Source organism: Rhipicephalus microplus, chromosome 8 (genome assembly GCF_043290135.1).
Source record: "Rhipicephalus microplus isolate Deutch F79 chromosome 8, USDA_Rmic, whole genome shotgun sequence".
Lineage (NCBI taxonomy): Eukaryota > Metazoa > Arthropoda > Arachnida > Ixodida > Ixodidae > Rhipicephalus > Rhipicephalus microplus.
Genome location: NC_134707.1, coordinates 3,828,322 through 3,851,587, shown reverse-complemented (window position 1 = coordinate 3,851,587; position 23,266 = coordinate 3,828,322). Strand labels below are relative to the sequence as shown.

Sequence of the window (23,266 nt, the reverse complement as noted above, 5' to 3'; positions counted from 1 at the left end):
AGCTTGGGGTTGAAGTCGCCTGTTGCTGAAAGTATTCCGCCGATCTACCGCGTTCATGGAGAGAGGGAGCCGCGGGGGCGAGTGCCGGCGCGCGCGAGGGCGTCGCGGCAAGCTCGCGCTGATTGGCTGAACGCCAGAGACTCGTCATTCGTCAAGGGAAGCGCTTTTTCTTCATCACGTCTCCTTTGCTCCTCTAAGTCTCTCTCCCTCGATTCCCTACTTTCCTATGACGATATTGAATGTTCCTTTGCCTGATGTCGCCATCTGTCGTCAAGTCGCCGAACTACGTCTGTTATGCCAAGACTGATGTATTCCCCCTTCACAAAGAGCGAGCAGACGATCTCATTAGATTTCTTTGCGCGGGAACTACTTATAGTAGAATCTCATTCATACGCTTTTCACAGAAACCGGTAAATAAAACCTATTACGCCAGTATCGTATTAACAAAAGAGGTTTAAAGAACACGAATACGATATGAATTATTCATCAGTAGTCACCTTTATTCAGTGATATTAAACCGGGAGACGATAGTAATAGCGTGAGAACAAAACGACAACACAGAGACAAGGACGCGAAAGACATGAAAGTCCTTCTTGTCTCCGTGTCGTCGTTTTGTTCAACTAGCCCAAGCTGCCACACTTCTATGAACCGGGAGGTCAACTTGCGCCACACTTTCTTCTTTTTTGCGGCGAAAAGATCGCGTGTCAGCGATCTTTCCGCCACAAAACCGACAATGCTGTAGCCTGAACGGCTCTGCAACGTCGAGATCGTGGCCTAGCTGATGGAAAGCGGTGTTTGAGCTAGCCCACGAGATACTAAAAAAAGATATATATATATATATATATATATATATATATATATATATATATATATATATATATATATATATATATATATATATATATATATATAATGACGCGCGTATGTGCCAGTGGTGAGGACAACGAAGGAGCGCGAGTGTCTTTGGCCGAGGGAAAAAGACGAAGAAGTCGTTGCAGTCTGTTTCCTGCGATCGATAAATCGTATTTGTTTGAGGCGCTTTGTGTGCTCGTCAATCTCACGTCGTCACACTGGTGGAGGTGCTGGGTACATATTCATGCTTGGCACCCCTTCGCGGACCCGACATTCAAGCCCGGAATCACTACCACCCGTCGACACACCAGTCCACCGTTCCAGCCGCCGTCTGCGAGGCCTAGCTCCCGAGCTCAATCCCTTTCCAGAAACTGCCAGCAATCGCTTGCCTCCTTCAACCACCATGGCCACTGCAGCTACATCGCATATGACACTTCAGAATCCCATGATTCCTGACTGCTTTCATGGTGAGACCTATGAAGATGCACAAGACTGGCTGGACCAGTTCGAACGCTGCGCGAAGTACAACCAGTGGGCCACCCCAGAAGACAAGCTCGCGAATGTGTACTTCTACCTGAAAGACAACGCCCAGACGTGGTACATTAACAGGGAAAGAAGCATGGCTACGTGGGATGACTTCCGCAACCAGCTGATTGACACCTTCAGTAGTCTTCACAGAAAGGAGAATGCGCAACGTCTCTTGGAATCTCGAATTCAAAAACCAAACGAGAGCGTCGCTATGTTCGCCGAGGACATGACCCGTTTTTTCGGCAGGGCGGATCCCGAGATGCCGGAAGACAGGAAGCTCCGGTATCTAATGCGAGGCGTGAAGGAGCAACTGTTTGCTGGACTTGTGAGAAATCCGCCAACAACAGTAGCTGAGTTCACGAAAGAAGCCACAGCTATTGAACGGGCCCTACAGCAACGGTACCGCCAGCAGAACCCGGTCAACGTTCGAGCGAGTAGCCCTGTCACGACTGCGGCGAGCCTCTGCGACAACGACAGGCCTCTGCGGGAAGTCATCCGGGAGATTTTGAGGGAGGAGCTTCGGCAGCTTGGTTTAATTCCAGCGACTGAACCGACGCCGGCATTGTCTTTTGTCGCTGATGTTGTCCGGGATGAGGTCCGCCATGCTCTCTCTTCATCCGGCTATAATGGTGAGCGACGACATTTTACTTATGCTGATGCAGTCCGACGCCCCGTCGTCGCTCCTTCAGCACAGCAGACCCCAATGACTGGACCACCACCAACCCTGCAAACACAGCCACTGTCAGCACCGACCACTTTCGCAACCTCACCGATTCCTCCGACAAGACGAATGCTGTATAACCAACATGCCCCACAACGTCGCCCCACAACGTGGCCCAATAGTGAGTCTCCACTTACCTACCAGCGTCGGAAAACCGATTTGTGGCGTACCGCTGACCGTCGACCGGTATGCTTTCATTGTGGCGAAGCTGGGCACGTCTACAGAGTTTGCCGTTATCGCGACGCTCAGTACTCGAGATTTCCTCGCTACCCTGATTACGTTGCGTACGACATCAACGCATGTACAACTACGCCCATGTGAACACACCGCCGCAGAATCCAGTAATGCCCAGATCACGTTCTCCATCTCCTGCGCGGCCCAGTTCACCTAATCGTCGCAGTTTTGCCGACGTCACCAGGGGCAGGTCCCCTAACCCGCGACGGGGAAACTAGACGCAGCGACCTCGGGGGGTGGGGTTGCCAATATTTGAAATTCCGAACAGTCCCCATTGCAGACAAGTGACAGCTCGAAGCCATCGATACCGAAGAAGACGACAGCAACGACTAATTCGACGAATGAGACAACTGCCGACGTAACCGACGTTATCAGCGCTGACCTCGTCGTTCACATTGACGGCCACCAAGTGACGGCACTTGTGGACACTGGCTCCCACTTTTCTATAATAAGCCTACAGCTAGCCGAAAGGCTAAGGAAGGTGAAAATGCCATGGCAGGGACCCAATATAAGAACTGCAGGAGGTCAGTTGATGACACTGGTTGGAAAGTGCACGGCCCGACTCTTCATTGCTGGTTCCACCTTTGTCGCCACCCTCGTCATTCTCCACGAGTGCTGTAAACAGCTCATATTGGGAATGGATTTCTTGCGCGAATACGGGGCTGTGATTGACATCCGTGACAGAAGCGTAACATTCACTCTAAGCTCGGAGACTGCTACAGATGAGGAACGCCAGCCACCTCACTTCCGTATTGCCGATGACGACGTCATACTGCCGCCACGAAGTTGTTCTCTCGTATCCGTGCACTGTGACAAATTACGAAATGGTACTGGCGTCGCTGAACACATCAAGGAGCTCGCATTCACTAGCGGCATTTCTGTTGCCAGGGCTGTCATCACTGTTATTGACGGATGCGCTGAACTGCTATTGACGAATTTCAGCAGAGAACGCCGACACATAGTTAAAGGCACGGCTATTGCCTATTTTGACGAACTCTCGCAAACAGAAGATTGTCATTTAGTGGAGGAAGCAGCAGCGTCTACTATCACTACACCGACACCTGTAGACGTTGGTCCAATGTTATCTCCCATTGAGCGAGACCGCCTTCTCACGCTGATCAACAAGTTCCACGGCTGCTTCTCATCCACATCAAGAGTTGGTCAAACGGCATTGACAAAACACCGCATCATCACGGATTCCGATGCCAGACCCATCCGGCAAAATCCTTATCGAGTCGCCCCAAAGGAGCGTGAGATAATTCAAAAACAGGTGAAAACGATGCTAGAAGATGGTGTTATTCGGCCGTCTAACAGTCCTTGGGCATCACCTGTAGTACTCGTCAAAAAGAAGGATGGTAGCTTGCGTTTCTGCGTCGACTACCGTAAGCTTAATCAGATCACAAAGAAGGACGTCTACCCTCTGCCGCGTATTGATGATTCATTGGATAGACTACGAAACGCACGCTACTTTTCGTCTATGACTTAAAAAGCGGCTACTGGCAAATTGAAGTGGATGACAGAGATCGTGAGAAGACCGCCTTTGTTACGCCCGACGGACTTTATGAATTTCAGGGTCTTCCTTTCGGTTTGTGTTCGGCGCCAGCAACATTCCAGCGTCTCATGGACACGGTTCTGTCGGGACTTAAGTGGCAAACCTGCTTGGTGTACCTCGATGACGTGATTGTCTTTTCGGCGACTTTCGAGGAACACTTACGAAGACTCGAAGCAGTTTTTGAAGCAATACGCTTGGCCGGTCTTACTCTAAAACCAGAAAAGTGCCACTTCGGCTTCCACGAACTTCGATTCCTCGGTCACGTCGTGAGCAGCCAAGGTATCCGACCCGACCCGGATAAAATTGCCGCCGTGGCAAACTTCCCGACACCATCAGACAAAAAATCAGTGCGACGTTTTTTAGGTCTCTGTGCCTACTACCGGCGGTTTATTGCTAATTTTTCGCGCATCGCATGGCCATTGACACAGCTTACTCGGGAAGATACCCCCTTCAGATGGGGCGAAGACCAACAGCAGGCATTTCACGAGCTTCGTCAGCGAATGCAAACACCCCCCGTCCTGGCCCACTTCGATGAAGACGCACCGACAATACTTCATACAGACGCTAGTAATGTGTGTCTTGGAGCAGTGCTCGTACAGTCAAAGGACAACAATGAAAACGTGATCGCCTATGCCAGCAGGACGCTGTCCCGAGCTGAAGCTAATTACACTACGACGGAAAAAGAATGTCTTGCAATGGTATGGGCAGTCCTGAAGTTTCGTCCTTATTTGTACGGCCGCCCATTCACCGTTATCAGCGATCACCACTCTCTCTGTTGGTTAGTCAACTTGAAAGATCCGTCTGGCCGCCTTGCACGATGGAGTCTTCGGCTCCAAGAATTTGACTTCACTGTTGCCTACAAGTCGGGAAAACGACACACCGATGCCCACTGTCTTTCTCGGTCTCCTGTTGAGACGGCATCCCCGGACAACGACGATGACGACACGGCCTTTCTCGGAATTGTGGACACTGCCACCTTTTCTCAACAGCAGCGTGGTGATGCTGAGCTTCTACCACTTATAGATTACCTACAAGGGCGAGCGAATAGCGTTCCAAAGTTATTTGCGAGAGGGCTGCCGTCGTACTGCTTGCGAAATGATGTTCTTTATAAGAGGAACTTCTCACCCACCGGCAGCAGCTACTTGCTCGTCGTTCCTTCTTCGCTTCGCCGTGAGGTACTGCAAGCCTGTCACGACGAACCTACTGCTGGTCACTTGGGTTACGCAAGAACATTGGCGAGGATAAGGCAGCACTATTACTGGCCAAGAGTTGCCGAAGTTGTCAAAGCTTACGTGCAGGCATGTCTAGATTGCCAGCGCCGCAAGCCACTATCCATCAAACCAGCTGGCCTGCTGCAGCCTGTTCAAGTGCCGGCGACACCGTTTGCACAAATTGGCATGGATTTTCTGGGCCCCTTCCCAAAGTCTGCCACTGGAAACAGGTGGATAATCGTCGCCACGGATTACCTGACCCGATACGCGGAGACAGGCGCTCTGCCACGGGCAACGGCAGCTGAAGCGGCGCAATTTTTTATCGAAGCCATCGTCTTAAGACACGGTGCCCCCGCAATAGTAATCACCGACAGAGGTACTGCGTTCATGGCCGAGCTTTTGAACACCATTTTCCAACTAAGTGGTACAGCTCACAGGAAGACAACGGCGTATCATCCCCAGACCAACGGGCTCACCGAACCCCTCAACAAGACCCTGGCTGACATGATAAGCATGTACGTAGATGTAGAGCACAAGAACTGGGACATCATTTTGCCCTACGTCACGTTCGCCTACAACACGGCTCGTCAAGTGACCACTCGGAAGACACCCTTTAGTCTCCTCTACGGACGCGAGGTTACAACAACGTTAGACGCAATGCTCCCTCATGAAAATGATGGCAATCAGACAGACGCCCAAGAGTTTACCCAGCTAGCAGAAAAAGCCAGACAACTTGCCAGGTTGCGAATCACCAAACAGCAAGACGACGATTCCAAGTATTACAACCTCCGGCACAGACCAGTCATATACAACGTGGACGACAAAGTATGGGTCTGGACACCTGTTCGTCAGCGTGGGCTTTCCGAAAAGCTGTTGCGAAGATACTTCGGACCCTACAAGGTTCTGCGACGCATTAGTGATGTCAACTACGAGGTTGTTCCGGACGGCGTGCAGTGTTCAAAGCGGCGCAGACATTCACCAGAAATTGTCCACGTGCTTCGAATGAAGCCTTACTTTCAGTGACTAACTGTGCAGTTTTGGTTTCGCCTTGTTTCTCAAACGTTTAACATCGGGACGATGTTTTTTTTAAAGGGGGAATAATGACGCGCGTATGTGCCAGTGGTGAGGACAACGAAGGAGCGCGAGTGTCTTTGGCCGAGGGAAAAAGACGAAGAAGTCGTTGCAGTCTGTTTCCTGCGATCGATAAATCGTATTTGTTTGAGGCGCTTTGTGTGCTCGTCAATCTCACGTCGTCGCAATATATATTATAGGTCATACGCTTTTGTCTTCGCATTATCTGATTTTGGGCAAAAATTGATGATCAGGGAGTGCTAACCCCTTGCTAAATCGGCTGAATATAGCAGAACTAAGCAGTATTCCATAACATTTCATGCACGTACATACAGCTCGGCTTAACCACTGACAGTGCTGGACCGACTGTAACGCGTTCGTTTCTGACTATAGAGCTTATCATCCCATGCTTAAAACTGCATGTATTCAAGACCGGTGATAATGCGGCTCAGATAAGCGTGCACGACTGCGTTTCTCAATTGAGGTACGCTGGTCCATAAGAGACAGCGCTCGGAGAGAAAGCGTGCAAATTTGGCGGGTGGTAGAGTTGCATGGTAAAAATATAGAACAGCGCTTATATACATACACAAGACGCAGGAAGGGACACACGCGGCGTTGAACATTGGTTGATTGAATTCTAATGTATCTTAATTCTGTTAGCAGTTACCTTTGTAACTAGCTTGTATACGATGGAGAGCAAGCTAATGGGCCTGTAATTATTCAAGTCCTTGTTGTCCTCTTATGAATTAAGACGATGTTAATATTCTTCAGATTCTGGTATCCTCTCCGTCAGAAGGCACTTCAAAAACAGGATGGCTAGTTTTTCTAACATAATTGGTCCTCCGTCTTTCAGCAGATCTGATGTTACCTTATGCTCACCAGCAGCTTTGCCTCTAAGCATTCACTCCAAGGCTTTCCAGACCTCATCTGTCATTACTGGTGCTACATCATTTGGGTTACTGCAAGTTCTTACATCATGCATGGTTGTGGTTGTCCCGGCTGCTTTACAGATATTGGAAAAACTGCTCCGCCATTATCCTATCCATATTTGTAGTTACTTTCCCTTCCTTGTCCCCTAGCGTATATATATGAGTACTGGTAGATTTAGGGAGACTTGTGCAGTGCTGGTCGAACCATAGGCGTGCACAGGGTTCCCCTTAAGAGGGTGCGAACGTAGTAGTGGGCGACTGGCTTTAAACTATGAAGTCATTAAGATAATCCCATGTTCTGACGCCTGATGGCAATGTACGCTTGTACCACGCATTATTACTGCAATATTTTGTTACATTGTGAAGCATGTAGTACAGGACCTGTGTGTTTGTGAAGCATGAAAGCTACTTTCACTGGATTTCCAAGCAGAGCAAGTTCTTTTCACTGTTTTCACAAGCAGAAGCGTGGCTGTGTGGTAGAACATTCGCTTGCCACGCGAACGACCCGTGTTTGATCGCCACTCGTACCCGAACAACCCTGGTTCGGTGCCCACTCTACTCCAATTTTTTTTATCGTTTATTCATTTTATTTGCATCGTTCTCAATTTTTCGGTCACAACAAATGATGCAGACACCAACACTGTAACTTTTGTGAAACGAGCTCTTTAATGCTATTGCGTTATTAGAAATGGGGTGGAACACATTCAGCAAGCATTCTGAAATCGTGCCTTGTAGATTTGCATTATCCCTCAAGAGGAAGGTATACAACAGCTGCATCTCGCCAATACTTACCTATGGAGCAAAAACCTGGAGGTTTACAAGGAGGGTTCAGCTTAAATTGAGGACAACACAGCGAGGTATGAAAAGGAAAATGATAGGTGTAACCTTAAGAGGCAAGAAGAGGGCAGAGTGGGTCAGGGAACAAACCGGTGTTAAGGACATCATAGTCGAACGATCAAGAATAAGCAATGCTCATGGGGAGGGAACGTAGCGCATCGGTAGGATAACCACTGGTCATTAGGAGAACTGACTGGATTCCCAGGGAAGGCAAGAGGGTGATTGATTGAATGATATGTGGGGTTTAACGTCCCAAAACCACCCAATGATTATGAGAGTCGCCTTAGTGGAAGACTCCGGAAATTTTGATCACCTGGTGTACTTTAACGTACACCCAAATCTGAGCACACAGGCCTACAACATTTCCGCCTTTATCGGAAATGCAGCCGCCGCATCCGGAATTCGCAGCCAGTGCAGGACCGCGCGTTCACTGGTCGAACATGGGAGAGGCCTTTGACCTACAGCAGGCGTGGTCAGGTTGATGATGACTCGCATACACTAGTAGTGTGGTGTGTGCACGTGGATATAGGGACATGCTTGGCCATTTGGACCTCGAGACAGTAGATTAGTTTTCGAAACATGAAAACATCACAATGTTTGGTCATTATGGCATATGATAGTGCACACCAAGTCGTTTTACCCGATGTGCACTGCCATATGCCATAATGATCAACTAACTAGCCCACAGACATTTTAACCATGTTTGGCACACAATAGTGAAAATGTGGCAGGATGAATCTTTTGAAGTAATTTTGCGCAGCTAAATCTTCACCGAGTTTTGAATTGGCCCACCAGGGGAGCACTTGGCACCTTTGATGCGTGCCGAAACTTGTGTACACTCATCCCTCATGAGCATCTTCACTTCACACGTGCTATGCAATCGTGATTATTGCTCAAGTGACGAATAGTTTTCATGTCTGAATATGAGGTGTAAACATCCTTCGCATACTTTAATCACACAGGCATTTTGAGCATTGGCATTGCCATGTTTCAACAGCTGGTGAGAGAAATGGGGACATGTGATGCAGCCCACAAACAAACACTCCATTTAGGATGACTGCCAGTTGGGCGTGTTGGTAAAGGTTCACGATGAAACAAGCGAAAAAATACACACATTTTCTTTTCTTAGTTCTTGACACGTGTTTGTTTCCGGTTGTGGGCGTGTGCATATTTTGTTATATCATGTTGTTGATGATAACAGGGGAAGTCGGGAATGACGTACATGCGTGTGATGTATTTATTAGTGTTCGCTTCGAAATAAAATTTTCAGTTGCTAGTAAGCGCTTGTCTGTGTCCTCTCTGAGTGTGTGTATTTTTGCGCTTGTTTCATCATGAAACAAAAACTCACGTTTCGAGAAATATATATGCCGCTTTAGCATGGAAGCTTTTACAAGGACAAAGATGTACATGTCAGTGTTCCCACAAACTGATGCAACCTTGTTATTTTACAATAGAGTGAATGGTTTGAGAACATAACATAAAAAGTCATTGAGACAATTAGTAGCCATATTTAAAAGCTCAATTTATAGATTCTTGTCAGTGAAGTCTACAAAACATATACATTACAAAGCTTGTACTTTATTTACGCACATGATTTTTTGAATTGGAACTTGGCAAGACTTTCTAGCAAACTTGGTTGTCTGATATCCTTCTTCATACCAGACTTCGAAAGACCAAGGCGTCGTTGCTTTGATAGTGCTGAAAAAGCACAAAAAAGTTTGTGAACAGACGCTCAACAATATACGAAACTCAAAGCACTTTTGCTGCAGGGTTGCCAACCGTAGAGCAATTACTCTAGATGTAGAAGATTTTCAGAACTTTTTGGCCAGCGTAGGGTAGTAGGGCGGTGACGTAGGGTAATTTCAACGCTTGTTTTCTCATTGGTCAGTGAAACACGTAGAAGATCTGTGCCAAAATATCCGAAGGTTACACTCCTCGAAAGACCTTAATTGTAAATGTCCTAATTCCAATGTCAGCAGCACAAAAGACAAAAAATAATACGTTGAACATTCTTGGTCTTACGTTAGTTGTTTTTTTTTCTTTCTCGGGGGTGTTTTTTTTTTTCTTTCCCTGTCGTCTCCAGTCTTTTCATTGCGTGGAGGGGCTTCTACATATTGCAACGATGGTCGGCTTCAGTTATTAACGTGAAAGCTTTGAATGCCTCATCATATACACAAAAAGTGATGGTCAGCGTCAACGTGAGTGTTGCAAAAAATTATTCCGATATAATGCCACAGTCTCATGGCGTCATTGTGGCATGGTATAACATCAGAATTTTTCATGTCATCATTAAATCATTGTGACATCACTGTGGCATCACAATGCGACATCAAATGATGGCATCATTAGATGTTATCGACACGGTAATAGGTGGACTGATCCTGGGGGCACCCCATGCGCCTGAATGTCGTAGGGTGTACGAATACCTGTACATTATCATTGTTACACGGTGTAGGGTAAAATGTACAGTAATGGAAAACAGTCGTGTAGGGTAAAGTAGGGTAATTTTGACCTTGGCATCAGGCATTTTTCTGAAGTTGGTTGGCAAAACTGCTTTGATGTCATGTATAACCATATCAAAGACAAAACTGAGATGGAATGAGCAAGGAGACACAAGACAGTACCTGTACCGTGTTTCACATAGTATATACTAATTATGATATACCAAAGAGACAAATGAACACATCATTGGCAAAACAATGCTTTACAAATGGCCTTTGCCCCTGAAGTGTTCATTTATATTTATACATTTAAAGGGGTCGTGAAAAGGTCGCTTTACAATGACAATGTGGCACCATCGGCAGCCACACGCGCCAACTATAATACATCAACCTGTGTAGACGCATTGCCTATTGAGAAACGCAGAACTCCACGGCATCTGCGAGCACGCGCAACAGGCGCTCATCCGTCTTTGCCTTATGCGACCTGCGTCCCACAAAACCGCTGCTTAATATGACGTCAGATGCACAGTTGAAGTCGGCGCGGATTGTATATAGCAAAGACGCCGAAGGGTGTCCCAATTGCACGCACTTGCAAGTACCGTGAAGTACTGTGTTCCTCGATAGGCAAAGCCCCCATGAAGGTCTACTCTACTTAGTTGACGTCATCTAGTTAGTGCGTGTGAAAGCCGGCGGTTCTGAATTGTCATTTTAGGAGCGACCTTCTCACAACCTCTTCAAATACCAGAAGGTATAACAGCAAGCACAAATAGTAAGACAAATTTTTTTCTGCGAAGTCGCCTATGGCACTGTGTAATGATAAAATAAAGCTCTGTTTAGGTCTGCAAGAAGTACACCTAAAGTGAAACATACGAGCAAAATGCAAGAACGACCATGTGGTGCTCTTACATTTGCACTATAATTTATGCACATGTGAAATAACAGGAGGCAGTCAACATTATCCTGGAGTCTCCCACTACAATGCATATTGTAATCACATAATAGTTTCGGCAAAAAAAAACCCAATAATAATTCATAAAGGCATATTTACACAAAATTCTGATGCAGTGTGACTAGCACATCCTGTTGATGTAAGCACAAAGATGTCATTTTTAAAGGATGAGCTGCAAGTGCTGCTTAAAACGTATATGTTAGTTGAGCTTTAAAGCTTGTGCAAGAACCAAATGAGGATTGACACTTGTGCCACATACATGCCTTTGAAGCTGAACACTGCCTGAATTCAATAGTCAATTTGGTGCCAAAATTACGACCACTCTGCAAACGAAGAAAGCACAGACAGGACAGGTATTCGTCTGTGCTTTCTTCGTTTGCAGTGCGGTCATGATTTTGGCGCCGAATTGACTATTGAATTCCGACATGCACCAGCTAGCCCAACAGCGAGTACTACTGAATGCTGCCAAGTCTAAGTAATAGTGCAATAGAGCGTCAAATCGCGCCACTTGCATACTTGTGCACTGTTACAGTCAACGTTGATTAATTGATATGTGGGGTTTAACGTCCCAAAACCACCATATGATTATGAGAGACGCCGTAGTGGAGGGCTCCGGAAATTTCGACCACCTGGGGTTCTTTAACGTGCGCCCAAATCTGAGCACACGGGTCAACAACATTTCCGCCTCCATCGGAAATGCAGCCGCCGCAGCCGGGATTCGAACCTGCGATCTGCGGGTTAGCAGCTGAGTACCTTAGCCACTAGACCACCGCGGCGGGGCTGTTACAGTCAACGTGTAAAGGCAAGTAAACTTATTGCAGTATAATACAATGAAGTGCAACTTGAGTGGCAAGTGTGTCTGAATCGCTTATTTATTAACGGATACCTCAAGTACTCTGACTGAGGTATTGCACAGAGAGTGGGCTTGTCCAGTCAGTAATAGTTTCAATGAATGCCTTCTGTAATGTATGGCTGAAATGGCGCACAGCACTCACATGCCCAGTCGTGGCGTTCCCATTTCTATGGAAGTAGAACGCTCGAGAACTGTGTACTGTGCAATGTCAGTGCATGTTTAAGAGCGCCCAGATGGTCAAAATTTCTGGAGCCCTCCACTTCAGTGTGCCTTATAATTTTGTCGCGGTTTTGGAATGTACAGCCCCAGATATTATTATTAAAAGTGGCAGACAGAAAGTTCTAGTCCTTTGCAGTATGGATGAAGAAAGATTTCAAGAGAGAAAAAATTAAAGCTGCAACCTCGCGCTCAGAAGCCAAATTCCAGACATCCCGGCAGCAGCAAAATACACAGCAGTGAAAGAAAAGTACTTGTGAAAGCTGTCAGAATGCATAAAGAGAAAAAGTGCATTGGATCACGCTCTAAAACATGGCCATCACCAAAACATTGTCATCGTTTGCTACACGTCGTACTGCTTCAACTTAGATAGCAGCAAAGAACAAGTTAGACAGAACTAATATACAGAGGAATCTGATTGATATGTTTTTTATGGGAACTGAAAATTAAAATATATCGTGCAAAAAATCGTATTAACGAAAGAGACTGGCCAGGAGTAACGTTGGCGGGGAACAGAAACAAAATCGTATTAGGCTAAAAAACATATTATGCAGGTGCATATCAACAAGATTTTGCACTGAGTATCTGTGCCAAGGCATGTGGGCATCTCAGAGGGTTGCAAACAAAATAGGCATTTGTTACCACCCCGCACCTTCTCTTGCTGTGATGTAACGTGGATTTGCACTCCCTAAAGGCAAAATCTTGCAGACGTCTTTGCCAAGGCATGAAACTATAGCAGGGGAACGAACAGTGCAGCATTGTGATAGGACACATGAAAAAAAAGGCAGGACAGTGTCCTGTCAGGATTTTGGGCTGTTACAAGCATGAACCGATTAGTCCAATCTTCAACCCCAGCAAGGGTAATATTATGTACAAGCATAAAAATACATAGGCAAATACCACCACATGGCAGCTCACCTTTCTTGATGGGCTTCGACGGAATTCGTGGCTTAGCGATGAGGTGCTTTGGTGTCTCAAGGGGTCTATTTACAATGATGGCACTAGTCACCATTAGGTCATCATCATCACTGTCTTCATTCACATCAGTTGCGCAGGGGTCTTGTATGACTGCTGGTCTGGAAGGCCATGGCGACTCATCTTCTAGAGAATTTGGGTAATCCAAATCTTGGGACGAGTTTCCTTGTGCTTCGGAGGATTCGCAGCTGCCTTTGAACTTCGGAATTGGAGACTCTTCACTTTCTTCCAGGTCATCTAATGTTGAAAAAGTGGCTTTTTGCATTTTTGTCAAAGAAAAATCTTTTTGCATTGTTATTTTCCGACAACTCGGCGGCATAGGGTCTTCTTCATCTGATCCTAGAACTGTGAGATCTCTCGTAGGAGGCAATGTTGGTGTTTTTGCAAAGGGGTTTTTGAACTTTGCAGGAGGCGAAGTGGCATTTGGCATCTGTGCAGATCGGTGCTTTTCTTCTAGAAACTCAAAGAGAGACTTGGGGCGCTGCGCAGCTTGTGAGCTATCTGTGTCTTTAGTGGGTGAGCTCTTGTTAGATGTTGGTGGCTCGCTGAAGTTATGTTCTGGCAAACTTGAGGACTCTGGCTGGCCAAAGCTACTACACTGACTAGCATTGTTATCTGCCTCCAACTCTCCAACACTTTTGCGGTGTTCTTTCGCTTCTGGGCCGAAGACGCATGAAGGTTTTCTACTACCTTCCAACGCAGACATGCTCAGCCGCAGTCGCTTGAACGGTGTCGACGCTTGCTTGGAAACTGGTGTGGATGGAGCCCCCTGTGGCACGAGACTTGACCGCCACTGAAACTTGCCCTGTGATGCATTGCTATGTGGGAGTTTGCTAGACACAACTTGACTGCCATCAGAAACAGGTTTTGAAAGCTCAATTTGCCATTCTGTAAGCTTTTTGTTTGGTGACCGAGGAGTCGCTGGCGATGAGAAAAACCTGTCGAAGCAAACAAGGAAAATTTTCAAATCCCCAGTTCACCATGTTTAAACAGCGGATTGAATTGAGTTGTGAACTGATATATTATGAGAGTTATGACTAATCATTGTATTCACAGCTTATTATAATACTTCATGCCTTCCTCTATTGCAGCTTACTCTATAAAGAGTTGATATTGTAACACTCCCAAGAGCAAATTTCTATTTTTTAGAATAAATGTATGTCAGTTGGAAAGAAAAAAACTATAGTGCTTTACACAACAAGAAGTGCCCCTTGGAGAGTTCACGGAGATCAAAATATAGTCAGATGCATCTTTTTTCACTTTGTACAAAACAAAAATTTCCTATCCCAATTTCACATGCATAGATCATGGCCCACACAACGAATAGCAAGAAACGATTTAATGAAAATCCATGTGTACCTGCTACGAACCACTTGCTTAGGCGTTACTTTGAAAACATTTCTCTGCTCATTCTGACTGACTGGAGAAGTTTCCATTTTGCTGCTTCGATCACCGCTTTCAATCCAGTTTGCTTCCTGTTGTTGGCAAGGGTGTTCTTGCTTTTCATATTCTGCATCTGCAGCATGAAATGAATTGCAGCACAGAATACAACTGGTATTAATTATCAAATACACAAGGCAACCCAATCTTATAGCTGGGTTGCCCTGTGTTATTTATAACTTTCCCAGTGAACAGCAGCTGAACAGATAACTAGCTTTAACAGAGTAAACTAGAAAGAGCCACACACGAAAAAAAAAAAAATTAAATACAGGTGTACACGTACACGAGTCACTTGGGTGCCAAAAATAGCAAAACTGTACAAGAGAGTTCTCGCAACCTTTTGTAGTCCTGGAGGTCCAATATGCCACTGCCCAAAATCTCACCAATATTTTGAAAATGCTGTACTCTAACTAGCTAGAGTGTCTTCAAATGCTTTGCCTATATGCAAACTTATTATATTCCTGAAAAATAATAGAGATCTGGCCAATTTGGTACACTGTTGAAGACTAGAAACAGAGAACAAAGGGCTTCTGGCTATTCTTAATACTTTAATGTGCTCCTGCTAGTTGCTGTAAGCTGTGCCAATACAGCTCCATGGCTTTTTTTATAGCAATTATTCACTGTACTGCCACTGCATAAAAACTATCGCTGGCTCCTGTACAGTTCAGCTTCAAAATAAACAGAACCTTAATGAGCAATCCAAATAGTAGCATTGAGCTTGGGCACTTCATAACTTCTAGCGTGATATACAGATAAGGATTTGACTAAAGCAATATGAGCACTTCACACAAGTTCATCTGCAAAAGTCAGACTCTGCGCGCTGGAAGTAAAAGCATAGGATATTTATTCTTCAAAGGTACGAACTCTTAGTTTGGCTGCACTGATTATCCTTTCTGATTATACGGGAAATACCACTTTCAAAACTAGTCACGAGACAGAATCATAATAATAATAAAAAAACTCAGATTAAGGAGAACAGCTCACCAATGTTTTCCACTGAACTAAGAGGCTTCGTGGGACGCTGTGGCTGCCTTATTGGTGTTCTTGGAGTTGTCGGCCGTGCTAACCTCCGCTCAGAAACTTCAAACGCACCAAGTCTTCTCGGAGTGTTGTCCTTTGCTTCTAGATCATTCTCTGGCTTAATTGGCTTAACTTTATGATCCTGACTACTTCTCTCTTGCAGTATCTGAGCAAAGCAAGACAAAGTTACTCAATAGACTAACTTTTCAAGTTCAAGCTTTTTTCCAAACTGATACATCTATACAAGAGAGGCTATACAGATCCACAGTTTGAAACTATGGTTGGACCTATTTTTATCAGTTACACAATGAAATATTGCTAATAGGCATCCAGTGCACTTGGGAAAATATACAAAACGGTCGTACAATATTATGAGGAACTGCTTTATTTGAGCAGAGCTGTTCAGTACTGATGATGACATATACAGAAAAAATTTTACAAATTATGGTATGTCGAGATGACAAAGAAGAGTCACTGATATTGCTACGCTCACAATATGTACAGTTTAAGTAATATACATTAGCAGAACACAACACTTAATCGGGGGTGCAACAGTCGAAATAGAATTTGGAGCAATTTCTAGAGCAGCAAAATGTTACTTTTGGAGCAAGTTACAGGTACAAAAATTAAATTTTTTTAACACGAAAGCACAAATGTGGAGCAGTATCAAAAAGAAGGCTTGCATTTAGAAAGAAAGATATGTAGAAAATATTCAGCATCCCCTAAATCATGCAGAGTGAATATGAGCACTGCTACTTCAATAAACAGTAGTATTTTGAACCGCTCCACTCGGCAAACAATAATAAAGTCTACATTAGCATTTTTCATGCTAGTTAAATTCTTTGACAGACTCTGAGGATTCAAATGTATATGAGCCATGCTGGTAACATTAGGGGTCACAAAAATAAAACAAAGAACTAGCGCACCGTTTTGATTTATTAGGGCTGTGCAAATTTTATACAATGATCCAAATGATTGCCAGTAACTTTTTTTAGATGTCAGGGATCATACTAGTACTCACAATTATGCAGCGTACACACCTGTGAGTAAGTGAACAAACTGTGCTGTGTACTGCGACTAATGCTAACAGCCCCTTTCAAATCTTAAAACGCTTTTCCGCTACTGCGGCAAAGGTGGCCTAAGCAGCGTCCTGCACGGGTTAGAACAAGGCCAAGAAATTTTCGAACTGCTACAGCACTCCCCTCGCCTTCTTTTTTTCACGACGAAGTTAGGTTTAGGGCCCAACTTTTCGGCTCGCTAGTAAGGCACATTTAGCTAGATAAGGTAACACCGGCACACGCCCATTGGCACAGGGATAGCACCGCATATCTATGGTATGTGCCATTGCTGTGGCAACCAACTTGGTTACCGGCAACGTGGGCGTTTGCAGCACGTCGAGTTGGTTCACACGCACTAACAGCGGCATACACTTCCAGCTTTAGTTCCTAACATGCCATAACCGCATTCGCTGGCGAGAATATTCACATTTTCTGTGAAGTGTTGCTGGCTATGGCAACACATTTTTGTCTTGAGGTTGCATTGTATCCCATGCAATCAGCATACGGATGGGCGCGTGGTTTTCTTACTTAATCTGGTCAATCGCGTTTCGCGAGTGTCCTGCCGTGCTTTAGGGTAAGGGTTGGCACGCGTAGATCCCCGAATTGATTAAGAAGGCAAACTACAGGTGGCCAACGTGGCCTTCATTCCTCACTGAAATCGGCGCAACTGAGAAAATTTTGAGGCTAATTGGGCACTTTGGTGCAGCGTGGCCCAATTTCAGCCAATCTCATGGTTTTGGTGCAGTTCGGTGCAAAAATGGCGAATTGTATCAAATTGGCGCAATTGGCACAGCTGTTGCACCCCTGCTTAACAGCCGAAACTTTTTATAGTTATGCAATGCTTGTTGCTGGTATACTCTGCAACTTCTCAGTATTTCGTACGCTTATTAACTTTTTTCTAACATTTGTTTGACTTGATAATATGCATTTCGTTTAATTTTGTGGTAATTTTCTCATTCTTGTATGTGTCGCTTATACTATTATGCTTTGAATTGTACCATACAGTGCCCTCCCTCTATGCCTTTTCATGAGCCTGTGAGGTCTTCCTAAATAAATAATTATTTCAAAACAAAAGAAAGTGCCATGAGGCAGAGCTGCAGTTTACAAAGTAATGATGTACACTCCTAGTGAATACAGGTAGAATGACGATACAAATGAAGGTTCTACGTCAGCTAAAATTCTCAGTAATATTAACACTCGCATCATCAGTATTCACAACAACGCAAGCAAGAGAGCTTTTTACCTTCCCATCCTTTGGGTAGTAGTTGTCAATCTTCTGCCCAGTGTTGACATCGATATTCCCTACTGCTATGTCAAAAGCCTGCTCCTTAGGAAGTTGTCTTTAGCAAGAGTCAAGCATTATATTTGAAAGCCATCTCTGTCGTAGGTCAACTCAGAGACACTCCTCGAGAAGCCACATGTGAAACCAGCATCCAAAATATTATACCTGTAGAAATCAGATAATCTTTAGGAGTTAAAAATGCTCTTTCTTGAGAAATGAATAGGTGACAGCATCGTCCAGAAGTTGCAAGCAGTGCTACTCCCCAAGCAAGCAGGAAGGATTCAAACATCCACCAAGGAACGTGTTGTTTGCACAACATCAGGCTGCGTGGTGCTCTCAAAATATAGTAACAGACACAATGACTGCCAAGTGCACTTTTGTACAAGGCAAAAAGCTTGACTAGTATAGAATTCTCTAAAGCAGCTGTTTAGAACATGTTGAAATCTGATGCAGTTATATTTCAATTGCAGTAATTGCTTCCTTGTGCAAAGCAAAATTCTTTATAGGCTGTGCATATACTGCAAGCTGCTGAGATAAAGGAGGCAAGCTTATCAATGTAACATATCAACCTTGATGGCATGATTGGTACATTATAGAAGAAATAATTTCTTTCTTAGAAAAACAATTTTGCAGTAGCAATAAACTTCAGTTGTTCTAATTTAAAAAAGGCTGTGCATTACCCAAATGCTAAGAACAAACTTGACAGAGCATTTCAGAAAAGGATACTGTCCAGCATAGGTCATGTCTGTGGGGTCAACATTGGGGTCGTAGGGACTCAGTGGTACCAGTTCATTCCGGATGGGACAGAACACAAGTTGATGGCGGAACGTGTTCTCAGCTTTGAGGAAGTCTTCAACGTACTGCTCACCCACGCAGAGGGCCGGCATTTTGAGGTACGATGGAAGCTTGGGCAATGTCTGGACAACAACAAGCCATTGATCTCAGTATGACAAGAGAACCAAGAAATGTCTTGCTTCTGTGCTCAAATACCCTTTTCAGTTAAGACTAATCTTTCGCACAAGAACACCAAGTTCAATGCATGGTGACAGGGAATAAGTCTTGCTTATCAAAATTTTGAAGACCTGGTGCAATTAAAATGTGATGCTAAGTGTACTGGACAAAGGGAGAACATTTTTTAAGCCTTTTCTTTGTTTGCAACTTCCGAAAAAAAAAAAAGTAGAAGCATGAAAATGTGTGAAGGTGGATCTGAAAAAGAACAGAGAATTGTGCATCACCTGCCTAGATGACAATTAAAGACTGGTAATGAAAACTGTAGATGGCCAGGCTTGCAGCTTTACTGCAAGTGTGGTCATTGGGAGATTGATGCTGTCTTTTAAACCCAACACAACAGAATAATTGTGCTCTCGAATAGCACAAATCTAAAAGCTCGAGAGACACAACTACACAGTATTTAGATCTTGACTTCTACTAGCTTGAATAGAAGCTGCTTAAATGTGCCATACGCTGTCAGATGTGAATTAAATTGCTATCAGCCGTGTTTTCAGAGAACTCACAGCTCGGATATTGGGATTGGTGATGAGCTTGAAAAACTTGCTGGCTTTTCCTAAGCCGATGCCTGGCAGGGAAGGGAGATAGTCGCAACCAGAAAGGATGCACATCTGCCGAAACTTGTCATGGGTAAAGCGGTCCGCCAGCTGTCCAAAACATTCACCCAGTCTCGATTTCTCATACAACTGGCCAAACCCGGCTCGGTCCATCTTAAACAAAACCTGGATAAAATGAAACATACAAATTTACAAGAAGACATAAAAGTTCATAGAAACTAAGGAGAATGTTCCAGTCTCTTCAGTCTTATGCAATAGTAGCATATATCATGTAGAACGTAAGTTGACATCCAGGGAACGCAGTCACTTGATTATGTAGTGACGTAAGTGAGCACATGGGGGTGGTGCACGCAGGGGAGGAGTCTGCACCCCTGCCCAGTCGTCTATAATTTGCTCTAAATGGACTTTTCATGTAATATTGTATTGCATGTGGTTCTGGCTGCGCCAGCTTTTTGGCAATAATAGTGAGCGAGGACCGCTGATGTTACATTAGAAAAAAATTTTTGCTTCCCATGTTTTTGGAAAGCCAAGGACTAAGGAGTGGCCTTTGTGAAAAGCACCCTCCCTCCATTTTCATTTCTGCATGCATTCCGGGGCTCAACCAATTCTGCTAGCCAGATTACAATAAACCGACGAGCCCATAATCATCATGTTCTCGTATGTCAATTATCATTCAAGGTGTCATTACTGCTTAACATTTAGCACCTCCAAGCCAAAAGAGCCTGATGTGTAGAAGCTCTTTATGTAGATGTGACATGATGCAGGGGAAATGTGCAGAAGATGAGAATAGTGTAGGGGCTTGACACACACAAGCGCTCATGTGTGCCAAGACTCTTCACTGTCCTCCTTTTCATCACATCTGCCTTGTGTCATGCAACACCAACAAGCCCAGACCATAGTAGGTGTGCAGCCTAGATGTTAGTAGCACGTGCCAACACAGAAGACAGAAAGTTTAAATATGAAATAATAACAAAGGAAGAAATGCAAAAGAAATTAAACAAAACTTGAGAAAAGGAATGTACGTTGAGGTAGGCTACATACAGCCACTATGAAAATGATGTAATAAATACGACACACCTAAACAAAAAGAATTATCCCCTAAATAAAAGATGTCAGGTGAAAAAGAGCTGTATTGAAATAACATATTGGGGATATCCCGTTGCAGGGAATAGCTTCTTGGCAAATTCCCTGTAGTGGGGAAGTACCATTGCTGAGAAACAAGACAATCGAACACGATTCTTGCGGGGCCGAAATTTTTTTCGTAAAAACTGCAGCCCCTGCCGTTGTACTTCCTTGCCTTTTCGCATCCAAAGAGGATGAGGTCGGAATCTTCTGTGATGACGATGTCAGCCAGCTTGCATTGTGCCAGGTAAGCGAGCTGGGCATCTGCTTCGTATGGCGCTACGATGTAGTCGATGCCTCTCCTCCTGCACTCCTGTAATGGAATGCTTGTTGTTCAGAAATAAATTACAGTTCAGCTCTCTTTCATAGGAATCGGCATAATCCAAGTGTGACATATGTCAGGAAATAACAGCCTAAATTTGCACAGTCTATTTAGTGAAACCGAAAATAAAGCAAAGGAAGGTATCAGGGACACTCCTTGTATGTTTAACAGTAGGGTAGTAATGGTGAGATAAATTGAAAGGAGTTGTGAAAAAAAAAAATCGACTTGCTACAGGTAGGGGCCATACCTGCAACCTTCGGCTAATGCGTGCTAGTAATAATATCCGGGGTTTTACTTCTCAAAACGATTATGAAAAACTCTAGTGGAGGGATCTGAAAATTTCGACCATCTGGTGTGCTTTAATGCACACTGACATCGCACAGTACACGGGCCTCTACCATTTTGCCTTGATCGAAATGAAACTGCCATGGACAAGATCGAACCCCCAAACTTCGAGTTGGGAGGCGAGCACAGTGGCGGATAAGATGAGCTTAACGCTTTAGTGCTATTTATGTTTACGTCATCCTGCAAGCGCTAGCCAGTGTCACTCGCATACATGACAGAGTGTAAAACACTGTCTTCTTGCCAGCTGGCAATGCAATAATCAAAGTTTTTGGAAAATGCATTTTCCTTCCACTGTCATGCCTTTCCATTCATGTCATAACTACGAAATTACAGTTAAAAGATACAAGTAATTCCCTCTATGTGTTACATAGCTTGGTCTTGGTATTTGTTAGGTTGTGTGTCTAACTCGGGAAACGAGCCCTGGATCAATTCCCTTGTTCTCTCATTCACTATACCTATTGTAACTTGGCTGGCATTTGACATGGATGCACCAATGGCTAGTGGCACATCTCCATACCGATTACTAAACTTGATGAAAAAAAAAAATACATTGGAAGTGCTGTCATTCCCCCTAACTCACCACAATGACTTCATGAGCCATGGTGGATGTGACGTCAACAGCTCTCTGGTAGCATTCCCGTGCCTGCTGAATCTTTCCTTCAATGAGAAACTGCTTCGCTTTCTGCCTGTTGATTTCCCGCTGTCTGAAAAAGTAGTACTGTGAGCCAGTAATCAGATCCGAGCGGAGGCAGTGGGACACCAGGAAAACGAATGACGACACAACAGGGAAACGAAAGAAAGTGAAAAGACTTACTCCCTTCGCTTTTTTTCCGTCCCCTTCTTCGATGGCAAATGCCGTCCGTCGAAAACCAAGATCGGCCGCACGCCGCACTCTAACAGCAAGTCTGCCATCTTCATGCAGTAGCTCACATACCTAAGCGGAGATACACAAGCAACGATAATGACATCCACACACTTCACTCAGAAATTAGCCTAAATAGCGCGCGCCGTAACAAGAAAAACGAACCGGGCAGCGTGGGCGGTCTGAGCAATTAGTGCATGCTTGCGCGCGGCGAGCGTCTGAGCTCATTGCCGGCGTCTGTAGCCAGCAAACGCCAAAGGTACGACAGCGGATATCACAGTTTGAACCAGTTACTCACGCATCGGTCTTTTCGCCCTTCACAAGCCGTTCGGCGCACGAAAATGCGCCTTTGTGTAGCCAGCAGTAGGTGTCCACGGCTGCAATTTGCCCGCTGAACTCTTTCACATTTGCTGGCCTCGTCGCCTTTTGGACGAACGGTAACAAGCCTTGAATTCCCATCGTTTTCGTCGGTACCTAAGTTCGTTGCTTTGTAAATGCGTAAAAGTGATTCAATTATTCTAAACCCGTTTGCTCAAATTGTCCTCGCAGCACTTAGCAACCTTTTCGGTCACTACTGTCAGGAAAGCGCGCTAAATCACTTGACCAATTTCGCGCATTCTTTTTCCCGCAACTTTTTGTGACGTATTATGTGACGTCATAAATAAAGTTAAACAAACTTAACTACAATAAATAAATACAACAAACAAATCAAACGTTACCTTCAATTATTATTCTTTTTTATTAATTAATTTTTTGTTAAATAACGAATAAAAAATTTTTTGCATTTCGCTAAACTTGGCAGTAGATTTATATTACGCAGTAGCGCCTGGCAACAAAAATGACGTTTTTTTTCTTGGTTTGTTTTTGTTGCGCATGCGAAA

General features: G+C 44.6%; 1 protein-coding gene across 1 annotated transcript; it reads right to left on the bottom strand.

The window, feature by feature from the left end:
• Window positions 1-9,436: 9,436 nt before the first annotated feature.
• tos (Exonuclease tos) lies at window positions 9,437-23,011 on the bottom strand. Its single transcript, XM_037416048.2, has 11 exons — window positions 22,684-23,011; window positions 22,338-22,457; window positions 22,104-22,227; window positions 21,032-21,169; window positions 19,684-19,899; window positions 18,896-19,086; window positions 18,131-18,227; window positions 15,794-15,995; window positions 14,729-14,885; window positions 13,313-14,307; window positions 9,437-9,633 (listed from the first exon to the last, which is right to left on the bottom strand). Exons 1-11 carry the CDS (start codon window positions 22,842-22,844, stop codon window positions 9,518-9,520), a joined length of 2,517 nt encoding a protein of 838 aa, XP_037271945.2. The 5' UTR covers window positions 22,845-23,011; the 3' UTR covers window positions 9,437-9,517.
• Between the last annotated feature and the right edge of the window lie 255 nt (window positions 23,012-23,266).